Genomic DNA, 21,785 nt, shown 5'->3' with positions numbered 1-21,785 from the left:
GACTACATGTTGGTCAGTTGCGAGTGGCAGGCCACTTTCAGCGATGCACAGTACCTGCCTAGGGTCCTGTCAGACCACTCCCCCTTAATGGTCACATGGGAGATGCACCCGCCTAGACCCCCGGTTCCCACGTGGAGACTACGAGCTGAGGCCCTGCTAGATGTAGCCTTCCGGGACCACATACAGAACAGCACAGATGAATACTGGCGGGTTAACCTGGGTAGCGTAGACAGCATTGGTACCGCGTGGGAGGCATATAAGGTGGTCATGAGAGGGGACATGCTGATGGCGGTGGGGGGAGCCCAGAGAACGGTCGCGAACTCCCTGGCGGAGGCAGAGGGGAAACTGGGCGAGCTAGAAAGCAAAGCGGACGTAACCCCCGAGAGCCTGCGAGAAATGATTCAACTGCGACAGGCCTGTCTGACCCACTGGGAGACACTCGGGAAACTGAGTTACACTAAGCACGTTGAAAGGTCACACGCCCTAGGAGACAAACCTGGCAAACTCCTTGCCTGGCTATATAAAAGAGAGACCCCCAGCGCCCCTATCTGTCACGTGCGTAAACCCGATGGCGGCACTGCGCACACACAGGTAGAGATCAATGAGGCTTTCTCCGAGTTTTATCGCGACCTCTACTCCCAGACCCCCCTTTCGTCGGCCACCGGAATCGAAGACGCCCTAGACTGCATACAGTTACCCAGATTGGATCCACAGATGACGGAAGCCCTAGACGACCCCATTACACCTGACGAGGTGAAGGCTATAATCAGAACACTACCCCCGGGTAAAACGCCGGGTATGGACGGCCTCCCCGGGGAATTTTATAAGACATATGAGGAGACCCTCGCCCCCTTGCTCGCACAGGTATACAACGAGGCCTTTGAGCGGGGCTCCCTCCCGGATTCTATGAGCGAGGCAATAATAATTCCTATACTAAAGCCTGGCAAAGATGGGATGGAGTGTGGAGCATATAGACCGCTCTCTATGCTAAATGTCGATAGCAAAATACTCGCGGCACTATTAGCAAGCAGATTGCGCAGAGCACTCCCCCTTCTGATCCACCAAGACCAGACGGGATACGTGCCAGGACGCTCCATCACCGAAAATTTACGTAGATTGCACCACATCATACATAGCACCGAAGGGAAGCCCCAGAAGTATGCTGTGGCATCACTCGACGCCACTAAGGCCTTTGATTCGATCAGATGGGATTGGTTGTACGCCACCATGGTCAAGATGGGGGTTGGACCTGCCTTCCTTAAATGGACCCAATTGCTTTACACTCGCCCCACTGCCAGGGTCCGTACTAACAGGACCTACTCCGGTAAATGGCCCCTCCACAGAGGTACACGGCAAGGATGCCCCCTGTCCCCCATGCTCTACATCATAGCCGCAGAACCGGTGGCCGCGTACCTCCGCCAGGAGTACGGGGACGGAGGCATCAAGCTAGATGGGGTATCACACCTTATTTCTATGTACGCAGATGATATGCTGCTCTACCTGCATGATCCCGAGCTCCGCCTGCCCTACATCCTAGAGACATTGGACTGCTTCCACACACTTACGGGCATACAGATAAATAAAGACAAGTCCTGTCTCTACCCCCTAGCTGCTCTCCACAGTGAGGAGTATGGCTCCCTGCCTCCGCTAGCCCTCCAATGGCAAGCCACGTCCTTTAGATACCTGGGGATCACCATCCATCGCCACCCAAACACTGAACACATTCTTAATACGGTCAGGGCAAAGGACGCGCTAGAGAAATCCATGGGGTTCTGGGGGAAGCTCCCACTTTCAATGGCCGGGCGAGCGGGTCTCCTCAAGATGGTGGCGCTCCCACGCCTACTGCACTGCTTTACCAATGTACCCTTTAACATCCCCTCTACCTTCTTTAGAGATCTGTCCAAGCTCTGCAGGGGATTTCTGTGGCAGGGTGGCAGGCACAGGGTGGCACTAGACATTCTTCAGAGGCCTTACGAGAAGGGGGGACTAAAAATCCCCAACTTTGAGCTGTACTTCCTGGCTAGCCAATTAAGGCACGTAATGCAGTGGATGGCAGATGAGACCACTGCTGACACTAGACTCCTCCAGCCAGCCCTGCCGAGACTGCTACTCAGGGACCTACTCTGGGTTAGATGGGGAAACACGCAACGCCTCCCTTACCTGATCAAACTTGGGACTCAGCTTTGGAGAAGGGCTTGCAAGGCAATAGGGGTAGCGGACCCGTATTCCCCACAGATCCCCATCGCAGCTGTCATGGCGAAATCCTCATGGGGTCACGTGGACACACGCACGCTGTGGGAACCATATGGTGTAGCAGTGCTCGGGGACCTCATCCAAGAGCAAGAATTTGTGGCTTTCGGCGACCTCTGCGAATCCACTGGCCTGCCACCGGGCCAGTTCCTGTTATATGGAGCAGTAATGACAGCCCTGAAGGAGAGATGGCCGGAGGCCGCCAATCGGTTTCAGGAAAACGAGGCTATCGAACTGTTGCTAAACGCTGCTGAAGGAGGCCATGAAACCTCCAGAATATACGAAACTCTCCTGCAGAGCACGACAAATGACGTATTGAAAAGCAAGAGTAGATGGGAGAGCGAATTGGGGATCGAATTTGAGGACAAATCATGGGGGAAAATAACACACTACCACAAGGCAATCTCTAGGAATGCCCGCCTCCAACTCATACAACTATATGTCACCAACAGAGCCTACCTCACGCCGAAGTTATATCGAACTTCAAGGGAGCCACAATTCAAACATGCCCCAAATGCCATGAGCCTAGGGCGGGAATGACCCACATGTTCTGGAGCTGCCCGACAGTTCAGCAGTTCTGGAGCGGCGTAAGGGAAAAAATGGTGACCGCTGAGATCGAGCTGGTGACCGATGAGCCGGCAGCCTGTATATTGGGAAGCTACCGACGGACCAGCAAGAACAAGCCCCTAAATAAACTCAAGGACTTGGCATATATAACAGCGAAAAGACGTATCGCCATGAGCTGGAAGAGTGCAAGGGGACCGAACAGGGCCCTCTGGTGGAATGACCTCAAAAAATGGATAGCTGCTGAGACGGCGGCTTGGGAAATGGCAATCCAAACACAGAGACTGGACTCTAGCGCAGATTTGAACCGATGGGTGGCTTTAACGACGCCATTACTCCACCCAGTGTCACTGGATAGCACCCCGAACAGTCCAAGTGGCCCTGACGAGATACGAGCCTAAGACGCTTTTCTCTTGAGAGTTCCAATGGGGTCTCGGTGGGGGGGGGGAGGGACGGGGTGGTTGGGATAGTTAAGACCTGCTGTTCAGGTCTACGAATATTGCACTGATTAATGAGTGATTTTTCTGATGTTGTAAAACCAATAAAGAAATTTAAAAAAAAAAAAAAAACAGACTGACTCAGGAAGTTGGCAAAGTATGTCTGTTTAAATATCAATTATCTAAAACGTGGAGTTACAACGAACATCTGCTCGATCTTCTCACTCAACGAATTTCATAAAAAATACAACATTTATAGTAAAAACTCATCATTGACATCAATCTACGTGGCAAACTACTAAAACTTACTTGGGAAAGTGATTGGCTTAACGGGAACATCTAGGTATACGGTCCATACTTGTTGAGAAGGTGATTGGGTCACTAACATCAGGTGAGGCAACTAAGCTCTCCCCCCCCTACTGCAAGTCACTACGAACGTCAACAAATACATGACGTCCCATTGGTTTATACAAACTCAGGTGCTCTCTATTACGCGTCCCTCTACAATTGGTTGGCACCCTTGCACCCCTCTGTACTATTCCACACACGCTAGCAGCATGCAGGTTGGCACCCAGGTGCTGGTGGGCTGGTCATAACCATAGCGTCCCACCTCATTAGCCTGTCATCTATCATCACTATTGCGGTCTGCCAGTCCATTAGCCCTTTGAACCTTGGCCCTGGAAATGTTCTCTGTGCCTGAGAATAAAAAGGGAGTAGAGGAATACTCTGTTTGTTGGTTTTGATACAGCTCAACTCAGCATCTATTTTCATCCATCCATGTGACTAGAGGCCATGTTTCAGAGCTTTTCAATATTTGAAATACTATTGAATGATGAACCTCTGATGTCTTTAATGCTCTTGCTCCTCACCTCAAACAGGAGTTTCTTTTCACACGTTTTGTAGCTACTGAACGAACATCCAAGCTCACGGTGGCCTTGACTTCCTGGTGCCGGGCCAGCCACGCTCTTCTTGAATCTACCTCCGGTATGAAGTCATTTTCCAACTGCGCCACACTGAAAAAGCCTGTATTTACTGGGGCCATACTCTGCTAATCGTGCGTTGTGAAACATCCATAGTCTATGCATTCCTATGCATATACATTGGTGCATCGCCAGAATCTAGTCACCACGTAGCCAGCCTTTAAGAATACTTTGTCTACTTCCGTTACTGCATCTGTACAATTGCAAAATGAGTTGGTTTTCTTCATTTCTGTAGCATTAGCATCTTCATCTCGAGCCCGAAATGTTGCTCATCTTTAACACCTCCTCCTTAGATCTTCAAAGAATGCTTACATTCTTCAGCCTTTTGTCTCTTCTCTAGATAAGTCAACTCTGCTTCTCATGACATCATCAATCTTCTCTTTTGCTCGTTTTTCACACTTTGTCCGCGATTTCATTAAAATGGCCATCATATTGTCGGGAGTGCATATATGGTTTTCTCAAAGGGTATCTTACTTCCAGGACTATTTTCGGTACAGGTACTCTTACTGGTACGGCATGTGTCTGAATGCAAAATTGGTCTATCGGGATGATGTAATTTACAGAAAGATAGAGAAAGGGTATGATTGTAGGTTGAGAATGGTGTTGAACGAGAAAGGGTTGAGAGTTGAAAAGAGCAAATGCAAGTTCAAAGAGAAAGAGGTGGAATATGTGGGGCATTTGGTAAGCAGAAAAGGGTATTGGCCCAGGTTGGATGACCTGGAGGCCATAAGAGATGCACCAGACCCCACAAGTAAGGATGAGGTGAGATCATTTTGGGGTTTGGACGAATATTATAGTAAATTTGTGAGGAATTTTGCAAGTTTGATGGAACCTATCGGAAGATTGTTGAAGAGAACATGTTTGTTTGGAGTGAAGTCTGTGTGTGAAGGCGATGAAACTTGTGAAGGGAAGCATTTGCGAATCAGTGGACCTAGAAGGATTTGTTGTACGGAAAGAAAATAAGATTGATAAGATTGCAGTAGACTCCATTGGTTTTGGTATGTGGTCTGTTTTGTCACAGGTGATTGATAGACATGAAAGGGCAGTATATCGTTCATCGAGAGAAATAACAGATATTGAAACAAGATATTCGGTGATGGAGAGTTAATGGCCTGTGTGGGAGTTCATTATTTTCGCAAGTATGTGTGGGAAAAAAGGCTCATCATTTGCACTGACCGCAAACCATTGGTGGAGCTTTTAACTGTAGTGGGAATGTGTAAGGCAACCCTGAGGCTAGCAAGGCTTAGCATCAAGTTGCAGGATTACTATTTTGATACTGATGTGATCCTAAATAAGGCAGGAAAAGGCTGAAACATTGCCTCTTCATTAATAATTCTGAGCAGAACCCTAATCCCACCATTCAGATTTCATGAATATAAAATTATATGCAGAGTATATAATTGGCTACTATCCCAAGATCAGTAGTTTGATGGATGTAGGAAATAACTGACCAGTGTTCAACTATATTATTGACCAGCAAAAATAGAAGGAATCGGAGCATACTACTGATGATGCCACAAACAATCTTTAAAAGTGACATGAAGCGCTAATGTACCCATATGAAAGAAGAGGCTATGCATACAAATTTAGCAATGCAAAGTAGTTCAAGAAGGTGGGGCTGAACTGTGTGCTAGGCTCCTGTTGTTATATTTCATTACAAATGAGCAAATTTGGTAAGCTTTGAAAAGTCCATATTTGTAAAAGTGCCTGCTGTTATGGGAATCACCAGCCTTAGACTCCAGACATAATGCCAGGCACAAAATATGTGGGAGCAATGCTACACTCACTAAGGGCATAATCCCAAAGTGAAGTCCCATTGTAATTTGACAGGTTCACATATGTATTGAGAATGCAAAGTTTGAAATTAGTGATCTTCTGAACAAAATGAACTCATTGCAACAACTTGATTAACGTTGACACACAAGATATTACCAACCTTAACAAACAAAATTTCAACATGCAATAGTGTGAAAGTTTACAAAGATTTGTAGAAAAAATAAATCTTGCAAATACAGTAATTTTGTTATATAGGGAAAGTAAAATTGATGTATATTCAAAATTTAGATCTGTTGATATTTCACCTCTGCTTGTCTCAATTTCCAATTGATCATGACTTCCTAAAAAAAATGCTTCAAGGAAAAATCACTTAAGAAATTACTCTTAATGGATCAACTGTTCTGTTAATCTACAAAATCAAATCAAAAGTTAGCCTGGGTTTGATGCAGTGGGAAATTCTGATGATGTTTAACTTTTATATGAGGATTAAAAAAGTAATCAGATTGGTACCATTTGAGAATTCAGTAGCTATGGCGATACATTCTGGACCTTTTCATCCCTCCCCTCTAGGTTGTCACAATATCCCGTTTGTTCTTGGGGGACAGGAAATGAGGGCTTCCCATAGAAGCGCTGCACATAAGTTCTGCCGCATCATTCAGTGCACTCCCATCACTGGGTGCTTTAACAAGGATATAACAGTGACAAGTGAATACATAAATGGGAAGGTTGGGGGGTTAGGTGGCTTGGGAACATGGAAATAGGACTGCACACGCTGACATTACAGTGTTAAATGTTGCAAGGTCAATCAGGGTTTTGCATGGTAGGCATAGGAAGTGAAATGAAGTTAATTTCATGTGAAATGTAAAAGGTATATTTTAGTAGCATTGTTAAGGAAAGGCAATTGTTGCATTCATTCTTGGAATGTTATATTTCACTATTATTTTGTCGGCATTCACGAATTTCAGTCTTATAATTTGAGGTTTATCAGATTTCAATGACCAGAAGGATGTTAAACTAATGTTAAGGCTGTAATGTCGCTCCACATTTCAGTTTCTAAATTCTGTTAATGACTTAGCCATATTCTTTCATTTTGAAAAGCTAAAGTATTTGACACGACAATGCAGTGTTCAAAAGCCATTTTCTTTGAGTCATTCTTGTCTATTTTTCTCATCAGCTCTGCATCGAGCCAGTAGCTTCCAAGCTTCGCCGTCTAATGATCAACAGAACTGGCGCAAAATGATTCGCTCATGTAAGATCACCCATTTTTAATGTTTATGGCTGTCTTTTAATATTTTTCTAATTCTACACGTCGATCTAGGTTTCAGAACATCTGTGTTTGTATGCACTAGTTTAGCAAATTAAACTTTCGGTTTGCTGTGAACTTTAATTTGTTTTGCTTACACAATTTTATTAAAGAAAAATATGCACATGATTCATGGCATTTCGCTTGCAAACAACTGCTCGAGACAAGTTCCACAGGGGATCCAAAACAATCTCTGGAACCTTCTTCAAGTTCTTCGAAAGACAGAAGAGAAAAAGGTCTGATCATTGTTATCGGGCCAGCGCCCTCTCCAGCCCAACTAATGTTTGAAACCAAAATGTTTTGTCCAAAAATGCATTTCTGTGTGCCTGCTGTATTTACATCATCTGAATATTAGATTGGTCATCTCCAAAACTGCACTCTGTAAAGGTGCTTCATTGGCCTATATGCGTTTGTATGGGAACTATCCTACGAAGACAAAGCACTCCATGGCAGGTGGTCCCATGCAATCAACTGCCAATAACATTATACTTCTATTCGCTCTCTGGGATTAGTCCGTGCATGGTCATCTGGCGTAGCATACGTTTGACCATGTGCCTAGAAGTATATACTCTACCACTAAACATGCAAAGTAGACCATAATAATGGTAAGGACAGTACTTAACATGTTTCAATGCGCTGTACTACTTAAATATATTTTTACATACAAATACCTGCCACAAGCACAACATGCATGTTTTCCTAAATTAAATGGGGGTTGCTAATGAAATATTGACTGCGCTTGAGACAGATGGAAGGTATCTATAGACTCCTTGGGAGGGGACAGAGGCCACCTAGGCCTTCATCTGTGACTTCATGCTATATATTCGGTTTCTTCGTGCAGGCACCATAGATGTCTACTATGTACCTGCATTTTCTCTTTAGGCTCTTATTGCTTAAACGCAGCCAGAGATTCATGAAACCACACAAATCTTTGAACTATGTTTAACAATTAGAATAAGGTTTACGTCATTTCTTCTTGCCTGAAATGTTGGTGTGCTCGCAATGCAGACATTTCCAATAGAGGCGCAACAGGCCTAATGTGTGACCTGCTGTTCTTTCCACCCAGGGTGGCCTCCCATTACTTGATTTCGAAATTGTTAACTTTCGTAGAACCCGAACCAAAAGTTTATTGAAGGTTGTTGCCGTTCAGTAATGCATTCAAGATTATATATTATGGCTATTGCCTAGGCCAGTCCAATAGAATTTAGAAAATGCAGTTTGTAGATTGGTTAATGTGGATAGTGCAGACAACCCTTTAAATCTGTAATAACACCTATTATTATAGTCCTTTGAAGCAGTAACATCCGGCATAAAACATTTTTTTTATTGTTAGAACTACATATTCAATTAGTCATTTTACCCCATTACATGTGGCCATTTATGCCATTTAAAGGTATGCTTCCCTAGCTATGTGCAAGAGCCAGTAGCAAATGGGTGTGTGTGTAACAAACAGTGCAGCCCTTTGTGTAATGCCTATACTGTAGTTTGCATATATTCCTTCAATCAAAGATATAACGTTCTGATTAAATTAAGGAGAGACACGCGAGTAGCATTAGAATGTTTGGGCAGTGGGGATTATGCAGGCAGGCAAAACAAATTTACAAATATGGCCGCCATAGGAACAAAGTCCCCTTTCTATGCCCATGGCAGCTGTGGTGGTGAAGAGAGTAAAGTGTGAGCTGGAGGCTGAGAGGTGCTGGGGAGATGGGTGTGTGTGGTTGTGGGGTCAGGGAAGCATGTGTGGGGCTGGGGTGGTAATTGGTGGTCTAGGGGAGAGATACCAGTGCCTGCCTAGAAAATGAGAATTATGATATAGTTAAACCTGTGTTTTTGGCCGCTTGGCTAGCTCAGTGATAATGTCCATAATGGAACACCTTGCATTTTGATGTTCTAACATAGCAAAATACTGTGCATTGCTATTGAAGAGAGGCAGATAAATGTGGCCCTCATTGCGCCAGTCCCTCCCTCGTCTTGACATTACAGGAATGAAAGGTGTACATCGTCCCTGGCCCTCTCCTTCCCATCACCACTGTACCACAGATGCAAGAAACGCTGTTCACTCAGACAACCATACAGACCTGACCCCGATGACATCACAAAGGAGATGAACTTGCAGATGATAGAGCAATTGGACTGACTGTGACCGTGCAGGGAGCCAATGACGTCACGGCTAGGACCAAGAAGTAGATGCATTAGACACGAAGTATATACTCATCCATCACAAAGGTACACGGACAATAGGCCACATTGCACACACACAAATAACATGCTTTGACTCACTAGGATAGAGGGTATATGCTCTTTTGCTATGCTGGAACGCAAGATGCACAAGAATAAACATGAGGCTTGCACAATGCAGAACGCAGTTAACATAAGTAGCCATGAAAATCAAGATGGAAGATGCTGCCACATTGAAGTGGATGAAAAGCAGTGGGAAACGTTGAGGATGCAGTGTGAGGCCTGACTCACTGATTTAACAGTAAAACATAGACCAGGCGGCTCATGCAACCGGGGTAGATGTTTTTGCCAAGGCTATCAAGGGAGAGTTTCACATCAGCACCGGAAGGTACAGACAAGGGCAGACGTAAGAAACAGTCTTCTTAGATTAATAAAGAAACAACTGTTGCTGGAAGAACAGAGGCACACCAAATCAGACTGAATGTAACCAAAAGGTAGCTCAAACAAGTCTCCGTAGGACAGGGAAGGTTTGAGACCTGCATGTATAAAGGCTAAAAATTCTCATAAATGCTGAGCAGGAAAATCAAGCCTGTGGTCTCTACACGCGTGGTGAGAGAGTAGATGCTGGTCGCCCTTGTCATGATCTTCACCTTTAATGGGATTTAAACCAGTTACTTAACCCCATCAGATGAACACTAAGTTATCAATTAAGAGCTTTTCGGACATTGTTCAGACTTTAATCTAATCAATTATGGATCAATCTCAATTAAGCATGGTTTTCAGAAAGGCCTAATGGCCGAAACATGCGTAAACCCCACTAAGGTCAATTTATTCAACCTGGTGAATCGGAACCATTAAGGGCAATCTAATCAAATTTGTGAATTTGACAAGAACCAATGTAATTTGGAATGATACCATTATACATGTTAGAAATGTTTGACTCAACAATAGAATGCAACCAAACATTACTCTACAGGAAGGGGCACTCCTTCTGTGTATTCTGTATTGAGACAAATATTACAAAAAGTTTTGTACTATCAATTTTTGGCACAAGAAGTCAGCCTTTAAACCCCTCCCTACCTTTAGTTTCATGTCTCTACTTGCGTGACTCAAGTCTCAGTCACAAAGCCTATTCATTTGAGCCAGACAGACTGTCATTCCCATCCATTTTAGGACAGACGATACAAAGTAATATTAAGATGAAAGCTAAATGTCCCGACTCAAAACCTAGATGATCGGAGATGGTCACTTTACTGGTACAGACAGCACCTTTGGGGCTGCTCTTATCACCTTGAATTGTTGCTCATGGGCTGGTCGCCTCCCAAGGCACCAAAGCTGAGAAGACCCTCGCTGACCAATCCCTACTCGTCTCCCGTGCCAATTCACAATTTGTTGCATCGACTAGTAATGATGCACTAACCTGACATCCTTCTATTTGCAACATTTAAGAGGTGGTTGCAGGTGAATCCACCAGATAATGTGTAACCAATCGGAAAACTAACCCTACATGGATGCTATTTGTAGTTTACCTCACTAACCAACCCCAGTCTACCTTAGGTTTTGTGGAGTAACCCGTCATTTCTAATGTCATAACCCTTTATAAACTGTTGAAAAACCTGTAACTAGTCGAGAGCATTGGAAATCCTGAGATGTCCAGTACTGCCCCTCTTTTACGAGAACTTGTTAATAAAGCAGTGGTTTTGTCACATTTCAGAACTTTTCCTTTCCTTGGGCGTGGGGATTTCACCTGAATCATACATTGCTTTTACATTGGGGGTTTTCCCACCGCTCTAATACACTATACTATATCAATCGCTACAGGCCCACTTCTTTAGGTATAGCGCAAGAAGCCAGCAGACGCAATGAGAATTGTGGCAGCTGTATATGGTCTTACTGTTGGATGTCAGATGGTCAGTAACTGCCATGGAGCTTTATGTACAATCTGAAAGGGGCCTCAATTTTCATGCCCACATGACTGAAGAAAACTGAAGGCAGCTGATGCATACTTAGTGTACTGTCTCAGGGGGAATCCTTCTAACACAGACCATAAGCAAATCCCACATATTTTAGACAGTGTATCATGTATCAAAGTTTTTGGAGCAAAATAACTAAAAGAATCGGCAAATAGCATCATCTTAATGGTTCAGAGAAGCAGGTTACTAACACGATCCAACCACTGTATCCAAATGCATACCCCCTGCCTAAATAATTTAAATTTATTTTTCTGTTTTTTTTAAACAAATATGTGTAGGAATAAAAGAAATCTTCTATTTTGTACATTATCGTGAATCGGATCCACATTCAGTTGACCTGTAAATGCAGACCTGGACAATAACAATTAGGCAGTGCAATCCTCCATGTAAGAGAATGTGGCTTATGTACAGCCCCTTGCTATAAGGCCAACAATGCTGGGCATGTTTGTAACCCACTCAGGAAAGCATATTCTAAATAAACGGGGGCAACAGAGGGAAAACACCTGAACTTCAACATATTTCAAATACTAGTCTTTCCAAGTGGTTTGGCACTCCCTCTACATTGTCTTTTAATGTAGAGCACACCATTTAACAAGGATTGGCAGCAGGTGTGGCCTCACAAGGGGCCCATCTCTTATATGACTGGAATTTACAAATGAGACAAGAAAAAAAACTTGGCAAGCTTTCCCAGTGTACTCCTACAGATCATGGAATAACATCACTTTCCAGATAAAGTGCATCTCCTTTCTCTGCCAACAAAGGAAACCGATAAGGCTTGCCTGTTCCAAGAGCACACCCCCCTTTGAACATAAGAGCACTTGCCCCGTACATGCAACAATTAAGATTTAAATGGTTACCTAACAAATAAGATCCCTATAGCTATGATTGGCACATAGGGCCTCATCACGAGTTGGGCGGTATTCCGGCATATTTTCTGTGGTGCGCTAATGCCACAATGTCTGGCGGATACAACGCCAGATCATGAGTCAGCGTGCACACGGCCATGGCGTTAACGCAAATAGCGCCTAGCGGAAAAAGTTGTGATGAACCCGTAAATCCAGCACACATTGCGCTACCGGCGAGCCGCGGCTCTAGCACCGCACGCTATTAGTGCGGCAGGAAACGCGTCACTGCTGGAATGGGAAATAAAGCGGCAGCCATCTTGGAAATCACAATTGGCCAAAAATCCCAGACCCTGTAAGCCATCCACTCCTCCAAAGCTTGAGAAATGTCACAGGAAAGTACCAGGGGCTAGTCAGCCTTCGACAGGGTGTGAAAACCTAAGTTCACAGACCAGGAGCTTGCCATACTTGTTGATGAGGTTTTGGGACATCAAGAAGAGCTATATGGCCCCAAGCAGCGCAAGACAAGTGCACAGCAGTGAGCACAAATCTGGAGACAAGTGAGCCAGGAGGTGTCAGCGGTGGGCCGTTTTCCCCGGGATGGGGAGGATTGCCACAAGTGGCTGAATGTCTTGTGGGTCCATGTCCGTGGTCTCCTGGCCCAGCACAGGAGCGAGAGCATGGCAACTGGAGGAGGTCCAGCACCACCACCACCCGAGCTGACACCCTGGTCGGAGCAGATGACCACCCTGATTGACATGGGCGCAATTGAGGGAGTCAGCGGAGCGGAGGCAGGCACTGGTACCCAGGAGGTTGCAAGTGAGTACCGCTCCTGAAAACTGCATAATCATGTTAGGCCAACCCCTCCAATCCCAGTATGTGTTTGCAATGTGTGTGATGCACCACAGCCACCCATTAGTGCCCCCTGTACCATCATACCCTAAGTACCGAAAATGTATCAACCCAAGCCCCAAGGGAAAGGCATTCATGGGCATGGCACAGCAACGGGATGTGAGGGTGTGTATCAAAGCCCCCCCCCCGCCCCCCGGGCACAGCGACATGGGAGCTGTACATTCACAACAGACATCTGAAGATCCACCAATCACAACATGGGGACTGAGTAATATGCACTGGGCAAGCATGATCAAAACTGTGCCCTAACACACTGTAAGGCAGTAAATGCATGATACAATTGTAAGCTTCCCTCAACTCATACAACACCCTATGTACCACACAGGCATGCAGCGATCATCGCAAAGCAATGATGATGTTGAACAAGCATCCACATCCAGTCGCAGGTCCCGATGTGCATCAACCAGCACCACCAATCCCCGCACAGGGACCGGCATGAGAAGGAAAGACGCAGGACACATCCTACGTCACCCAACTGGAGCCCACTTAGACCGGCGCACCGTCCAGAAGGCCACAGGGCATCACCACCACAAACACCAGCAGCCACCACGGGCATTCAGGATGTGGAGGGAGCCACCAGTGGGTCTAACTCAGATGAGGGCAACACAACCACTGCATTACGACACACTGCACTGGTGTCCTCACCCAGCCACAGTGCCACACATGAGATGGGCACACCCCAAGGGAGCCTGGAGCCGGTGTCAGTGGAAGTACACACTCCCCATATACCTGTGCGTGTATGTCGTGCCTGCACACCCATGCCTGATGTGGACACACCTTCCTATGTTACTCCTGAAGGCACCCCCTCCAACCGCAGCAGCCCCATCATAGATGCTGCCATGTCCCCCAACAGCTCCCCTGCCGCCCTGCGCAGACCTGTCAGTCCACTCAACAGCACACCTGACAGACCCATCGTCACAGGACCTGCTGTAATGGGCCGGCTGGATGTGATGCAGGCTCGACAGCTGAGAATTGAGGCCATGTCAGCTGAGCACAACCGCCACATCAAGGCAATAAGCCGTGCCATATGCAATGCTGCCAAGAGCACAGCATTTGATTATTTGCACACCCGTAGAGTGGTGGAGGGCTGTACAGCGGCCCTGACAGGATTCGGACAAAGAGTACGCAAGCTGTGTGATCTGCACATGCTGAGCAGAGGCGGGAGGCAAACCATCTGCTCCGCCAGCAGCTGCAGTTATCAGGAGCCATTCCATCTACCTCTACAACACCCACAGAGGGATCCTTGGAGGCTTCGCCCAGGCGACATTCCTTGTGCAATCTCCCATGCCGCTCACCAGAGGGACCCGGATGTGGGAAGCACCCACAACCATCCTAGATGGACATAGCACAGTCGTGTCGGGCCCTGGGCACATGGACCCACGTACCCACTTGCACCCTCCCGTACGGTCTAGGCACGTCTCCGGTGCCTAGACCGTACGGGAGGGTCATTGATGTATGCACCAGAGAAAGTTGGCAAAATCGTACTTCCCTGTGCCATGCTGCACAACATTTGCTGTCGCGGGCATGTGCCACTGCCCCCCGATGCTGATGGGTAGCCACCTGGGGATGGGAGTGATGATAAAAATGTGCCCGAAGCCAGGGCACATGTACACAGGGATGGGGTGATGGAAGGGAGGTTGTCCAGACAGGCCTTGTTTGACAATTATTTTTGATCCGGTGGATGGGTACATGTAACACATCACTTGTAAAATAAAGAGCACTTTCACACAATCATGAATGTCCATGCTTTGTATGCATTATGAACAAGATTTATTATTAGAACTATTATGTGAACTCCCCAGCACACAATCCCCCTTACCCCCAGTGTACTCCCCAACACACAATCCTCCCTCACCCCAGTGTTCTCCCAACATACAACCCCCCCTGTGAACTCTCCAGGTGCCTCGCATGAGGCTTTATTGTTCTGCCGCGCCATTCCACACAGATCCAATGACACCATATAAAGCAATGCATGGGGTTTATGGTCATTTCATCTAAAACCATTGCATCTAATGCCATTCCATCGACATTTTTCCATCTAAAAAATGTACATCTAATGCATTTTTTGGGGGGTCCCCCCCACGCCCCCTCCGACACCCCTGTTTGTAACCCTTCAAAATACACCTGAACAAAAATTAATCCTTTACCTCCCAAAAACATGCATTAGATGGACATTTTTTAGATGGAAAAATTTCGATGGAATGGGTTTACATGAATTGAGTAGATACCAATGCATGACCTATGCAAAAGCCCATTGCATTGTTACAGTATGTTCAAGCTGAAATAAGAGGATGAATGAGAGTTCATTGTTTTGTGTGTTTGTTGAGCACAATGACCAGAACTGCCCTGGTCTTTTGGCACCAATTGCTGGACTCTCTTTAGACCAAGTTCTTTCAAGCTAGTGCTGCAAGCACCAGAACTTGGGCTCAATTACTACACACAGAAGTTGAGAATTGCACTGGTTGGAGGCATGTTCTGAAATAATATACCCCTAAATCAATTTCTGGGGTCTTGACAAATGCAGTGAGATTTGGCATATTGCATAATTATTTCGAGAAGCTATTTGTGGGTTACATTCTTTTCGCGGGAATTTAGGAAGAATTAGCTAAATTTAAAATATATTTATCTTTTTCAAGAATATTATGTACATCTATTCTAGAGACTGAGTAATTGTGTTTAAGTAAGATTTGAACAGCTGGTATTAACCGTAAAACATTATGCAACATTTCAGAGTAATTGCACATAGTTTGAAGAGCAAGTCTATCAATGAAGTTATCTACTAGGTCTGGGTGGATAGCTTAGAGGTTAAGTGCTCTCCTCTGACATGTATCGAGCCACAAGTTAGGGCTGAGAGTCCTACATCACTTTGAAGTCAATACATTGGGTAGCATTAAGTTGGGTGATGCCAGAAGCAATTATTACAGTGCTTAGAAGTGGGAAGAATCTGGCCTGCAGCTTTAAATAAAGCCTTACATTATTTCATGATTATTCTTACTACTACAGATAGAACATGCCACAGAGACTGAGACAAAACGTGGCCAAATGTGTGACAAAAGATCCATGATAAGAGCAATAGTGATCCCCCTGATGTCATGCATGTGACAATAGTGGACCTGATCTTTACCCTGCTAACATGATGTATGGCTATAACATTGTATGTATGCGACTTGCAAAGCGCAAACCCTACTGGGAGGCAACGAAGGCTGTACACATGGGATGCAGCAGTGGAACTACGAAGGATGGAGGGGTAAGGGAAGGGTGGAGCCCTGGAGGGGGAGAATCAGGGTTGAGTGGAACATTCTGGGATTGGCGAGATGCTCTCAGAAGATTAGGCTTTTAAGGTCCTTCTGGAAGTGCAGGATGGAGGAGGCCAATCTTGCCTGCACTGGCTCCTTGTTTCAGAGATGTGGCGAATAGAAGGACAAGGCTTGCTTCTTGGTTTCCCTTCCTCTTGCAGTTCTTTGTCTGAAACTTGGAGATGTTGTGGATTCTGGTGGCGCACAGTGCTCACTAACTAGTCTGTTTCCTGCCCAGTTAGAGTGATGCTTTGGTGGTCACTACTTTGTAGGTGAGGCAGGCTTTCTTCAACATGATGGATGATTAAACGGGTAGCCTGTGCAGCTCCTCGAGGATGGAGGTGATGTAGTCGTGTGAGGAGTGCTGCAGCATGCTGGACAGCTTTCGGAGGGGCCAACCGCGGCATGTGGAACTCCTGCGAGGAGGGCGTAGCTAACATCCAGATGGCTTATGACCAGGGCTTGGACAACTGTTCTGAAGCTTGAATGAGGGATGAGGGGCTTGACTTTGTTAAGGGGCACAAGATGGTATCATTCTGTTTGGGTCTTCTTGGTGGTGTCATATCATGGATTTGTGCTTACTTTTGGGACGCGGAGGCACTACAGTAAGTGATTCTATTTTTTTTGTCACATGACTGATTATGTAGCCTACCTCCACTGGAATGTGCTATTTTTAAAGGCTTTTGTCTTTTCCTTTATTTATGTTGTTAGTTTGAAAATTAAATTACGCATACAAATGTGAGAACTTAATATTGGACATGTCATTTGTCATTTCTATAATTTCATGGATTTCACATGTGTTCATGCTATCAAATGCAGAGGTCATGCTACCCCTCACTGATGAGGCGCTACAAGGCTGAAACATTTTTGGGGAGGCTTGTGGTCTCGTGCAGAAGGGATGTGACCTAGCAGTTCGGGTTGGACTGCCCCTTTCGAGGTGGGACCAAGCCTGATTTGTATATGGTCTTTCCCCTTCTGTAATGGCTTGGCAGGCAAAGAACGATGGTCTGGAGGGTTGCCCAGAGCAATGCCAGTGGTTAATATGCATTCTAAACCCCCAGCCATCACCTCTTTGTTGCTTTGTTACTTCCTGTTGTGCCATCGGGGTCAAATATTGCTTCATTCTACTGTATCTTTAATATCAAATACCCTATGAATAGCAGCACTGACGATGACAACTTTGGAAACAATAACTGCCTGGATGCTCCATAATGTCGCCACTCTTTACACCGCTCATGCTACCGATGAAGAAGAGATCAAGGTTTAGGCGATTACTAAATTCCTGTAGGCAATACCCCAGGGTGGAAGCGTCGGGATTTTAGTGCATGTTGAATGAAATTAATATCTAATTGCAGCTAATCAACCATTAAGACTTAAATAAAACGGGAGAGGCAGACTAAAGGCCGAATATACCCTTCAAGAAAATAAAGGATCAAAAGACCGTTTCATTTTCCTACCATCCGCAAATTAAAGTCAGCTGTCTGAAAATCCCAAAGGAAAACTGCAAGAAAAACCTGCAACAACAAAAACATCCGCCTCGTTCTCGTACATTTTGCAACTCGTGTGCATTGAAGTTCTGAGTCAGCGGCAGGAAACACCGCCGCCCTGTGACCCCGATGCGCAGCGTTTCCGGGCGGAGAAAGAACGCTGGAGTCCAGCCAGATCACCTCAGTGGACCAACCAGTGGCAACGGAATCCAGGCAGGTTTCACTCACTCACGAATCACTTCATGCTACGAATGCGACCTTTTACGAAGTCGAGATATTGGCAAGGAAATCGGGCATGCCCGTCTGACTCCAACAAGGAAAGCCGTTTTTTTTGCAGTCACTGAGGTGAAGTTAATGCGCATGAAATCGGAGCTCCCAAGGATCCTCGTGGCTCTAACGTTTTGAAAAGCAGTGCAACATTTTTTGTCTATATAAGGTTTGTCTGTTTGCCGGGATGGCATGAATCAGGCGGCGGCGGCGGCCAGCAGAGCCGAGAACTGATTTTGTTGTGGTCCTGTTACTCACAGTGTCTGTGGTTTTTATCAATATTTTGAAAAAAACATCTGGAGCCTAACCTTGCCTTTGTGACCCATAATCGGTCTAACCGAAGCCCTGCCAGCATGTATGACTTTTATATAATAAGTTTTAAATACATTGTGCTGCTCAGAAAGTATCCATTTGATACAGAAAACCTTACACAATTCCCTTAGAATCATTGCATCCCACCGAGTTTTCATCTGCACAAATGCCGGATGCGGACAAGCATTTACACACCAATCTAGTTTTATAATATTAGCAGACTGTCTGCTTTCCAGAACTTTCTTTTTACACAGAACTTTTGTTTTCGTTCTAGATACTGTTTAACAATGCCAAAGCACAGATTCCATATGCCTCTAGGCAAGAAGGTTCAACTTCCAATCAAGGCAACCATACATAAAAAAAAAAAAAATACTAAAATGTTACCTTTAACTGTTGACGCCACCAATCAGGTATTTTTACTGTGGGAGTGCTTATTTGGGAGGGATACTGGCACTAACCTATGCCACATAAGTGGCGGCCTACACTCCCTTCCGTACCAAACACCAACTCAGTAATCGCAACACTGCCCACAGTTGCCCCAGCTCAAGGGGATATTCCATTGCCCTCAAGGATGAATCGCCTGCTGTTGGCTCATCATTGAGTGACTTGATTCTAGTTCACGACCCTCTTCGATACAGTGGGGCCCCAGCTCCCAGGCTCACCCCTACAATTTACAGTCGCCTTGATACTTTAAGCTGCCCCCTCTGAACATGGAAGGGGGAGCTGGGGTACCATCTTAGCCAAATATGCCCCATTTTCTGTATTAGGAGAACACTTAACTAATTCTCCTGTGTACAAAATTCCAGTGGCAAAAGTGTTTACACATTGACATTTTGTGAGGGGATCCAAAAAGCTTCGGCCAGTAGATTTTGCTAGAGACCTCTTTGAAATGGTGCCAGGCATCTCCAGCTAATGTGTATACCTGGACAAAGAACCATTCCGCCCCCTACAGGGATCGCGGCAGAGGAAGGATTCCTCCTCTGCAAGCTGTTGACATAAATGTAGGCCCCTGCTTTTGTTCAGCTGAAACTAGGGGATGGCCCTTTTACAGCACAACAATAGAGTGCAGATAGGTGCATACAAGGTCGAGCAGGTAATTTGGTGAAAGCTTGCACAGTCCACCACATCCTCATGGATCATAGGTTATCCATACTCGCATTGTGCAAGATCTATCCACTGCTGAGAGTTTCTAGTCAAGGTGGACCTGTAGTGAATAGATACAATCCGCATTTTACCATTGAAGATTACAGAATTGTTTTCTTTCCTGGGGGTACATTAGATAATTTTGAACTGCATTAAATAAGTACATTTTGAAACAGCGGTACCATTCAAACTTTGCAAACACAAAGAATGTCACATTCTTTAGCTCACCGTGCCCCAACTCCACCAATGAGCAGGTATGGTGATGCCATGGTCCCCATGACCATTTCTGAACTGCTGTTTAAATAGTCTCCCTTGACCGCATACCACTAATATCAATCCATCAGAAGCTGAGGTGCACTGCGGCTGGCCTTCCATCAGCTCGAGATAGCTATGTCTTATACCCTCAGGCGCCTACTCACCACCTGAGGGTGGCGTGCTGAGTGCCATAGCTACCGCCAGTGATTGGTGTTTCCCAATAGCATAGCACTAGTCAGGGAATTCCCAGTATCAACATAATGTAACAGAACCAACAGGCCCAAACTAAGGGGACATGAAGTACATTGTAGGAGTGAGAATAAAGGGACAGAAAAGGCAGTTCTCTACCATCTTTGGTTACCCTCGCTGTACTGGCGATGTAACAAGTTGCTTAACACTATATTTCATTGAAGGATTAATTGCACTCTTTGACAGCAATTGTTTATATTGCAGTTACTATTCTTTGTTAAACTTGTGATTGAGCAAAATCTAGTTGCCCATTGCAGATATCTCGTTAGCCTGCATTCCAAGCTCAGCACCACAGGGGGCATCTGGATAACTGGGCAACAAATGCTCACTCATATCATCGAATCATGATTGTGTGTAAATCAAGCACACAAACCCAGATGAAGTCCCTCTTGTTCAGTTGAAACTTTTTCATCAGAACTTTGGAAACCAAACATTCTCTGGGTCCATCATCCACTGTGATGATGTCGTGGTGTCTCCAGTTTTCTTCAGAGTATAACTATGAGTACCATACATCTGCCACAGTTAATTATGATGTGTGTAAGAAGGCATGGTATCAACAGTAAGACAGACAAGTGACCACAGTTCAAGGGTGTTTATTGAACTTCAAAAAGGGTTTGAAAAACACCTATCTAATGCTAAATCTGCAGATGGGAGCAGGCTACGATAGTCAAATGATAACGCAGTCTTCGTGGTGTCTTGTCAAAATAAAAAGGGCCTATACTAATAAAACTATTGCCAATCCTTACCTCTAAATACAAATAGTGTGGGAAACAATGTTACAAAAAAGAAAAGTGCTCACAAAATGATATGTGAGGATGTTCAGGCCATTGGCCTCCCTTTCCCACGTTTTCAGCAAGGGACAAGGCGGTTCACTCAAGCATAGCACAGTCTCTGGCTTCTTTAGCACGGGGATAGAGTTCAATCATTAGCATCACGGCCTTCTGCGCTAAAATCTCTTTGCTTATCAAAGTCTCTTCATTCAGAGGGCCTGATGCGACCAAATAAACGCTAAGTTATTTATCTTTCAGATTTTAACAAGTACTCAATTTAGGTGACTCGCTAGTCACCCTGGTTCACCCTTGGCCGGTTTCATATCCCTTTAACAGAACGTTCATCACCTCGGGCTCAGATCCTCTTATCACAATGTTCGTAGGATATTCTTTTTCGGGTGAGTCACGGTTCACCCCGGATCCCCCTCAGCCAGGCTCAGATCCCTTTTAAGACAATTAGTCTCCCTCGGCCAGGCTCGGGCCAATTTCAATTAACATCAATTATATAAGACTTTCGAATGTGCACAGGGTTTGGCTTCACCCGTTGCAGGACCACTTCGATTTCACAATTCCTTTCCTTTTAACATTTGCCACCTCTCAGTTGGATATCCAACAGAGAGTTTTAAATTAGCACCCATGCGGCGCCGAACCACTCCGTCTACGGCATCGTATCTTGGCTTCAAAGTTCAATCACTCATCTGCTGTTTTAATTATATTCATACCACTTCCGCATATGCTTCACAAGCTATTCTCTACAGTGTTCTCTATACAAAGTTGCCGCTTGCAACCTT

The 21,785-nt window shown here is 45.3% G+C and overlaps 1 protein-coding gene across 3 annotated transcripts in view; it reads left to right on the top strand.

Moving 5' to 3' along the window:
* MICAL2 (microtubule associated monooxygenase, calponin and LIM domain containing 2) overlaps window positions 1-21,785 on the top strand; it is a 1,393,870-nt gene that overhangs the window by 1,046,712 nt on the left and 325,373 nt on the right. For all 3 annotated transcript variants that reach the window (XM_069623638.1, XM_069623637.1, XM_069623636.1), the window contains one exon: window positions 7,182-7,256. In XM_069623638.1, the coding sequence (XP_069479739.1) occupies window positions 7,182-7,256 (75 nt within the window). The remainder of the gene's footprint in view (window positions 1-7,181; window positions 7,257-21,785) is intronic.

This window comes from Ambystoma mexicanum, chromosome 11 (genome assembly GCF_040938575.1).
Source record: "Ambystoma mexicanum isolate Mex_15411 chromosome 11, UKY_AmexF1_1, whole genome shotgun sequence".
Taxonomy (NCBI): domain Eukaryota; kingdom Metazoa; phylum Chordata; class Amphibia; order Caudata; family Ambystomatidae; genus Ambystoma; species Ambystoma mexicanum.
Note: the sequence above shows the minus strand (reverse complement) of the source record. Positions and strands in the feature narration are given on the sequence as shown.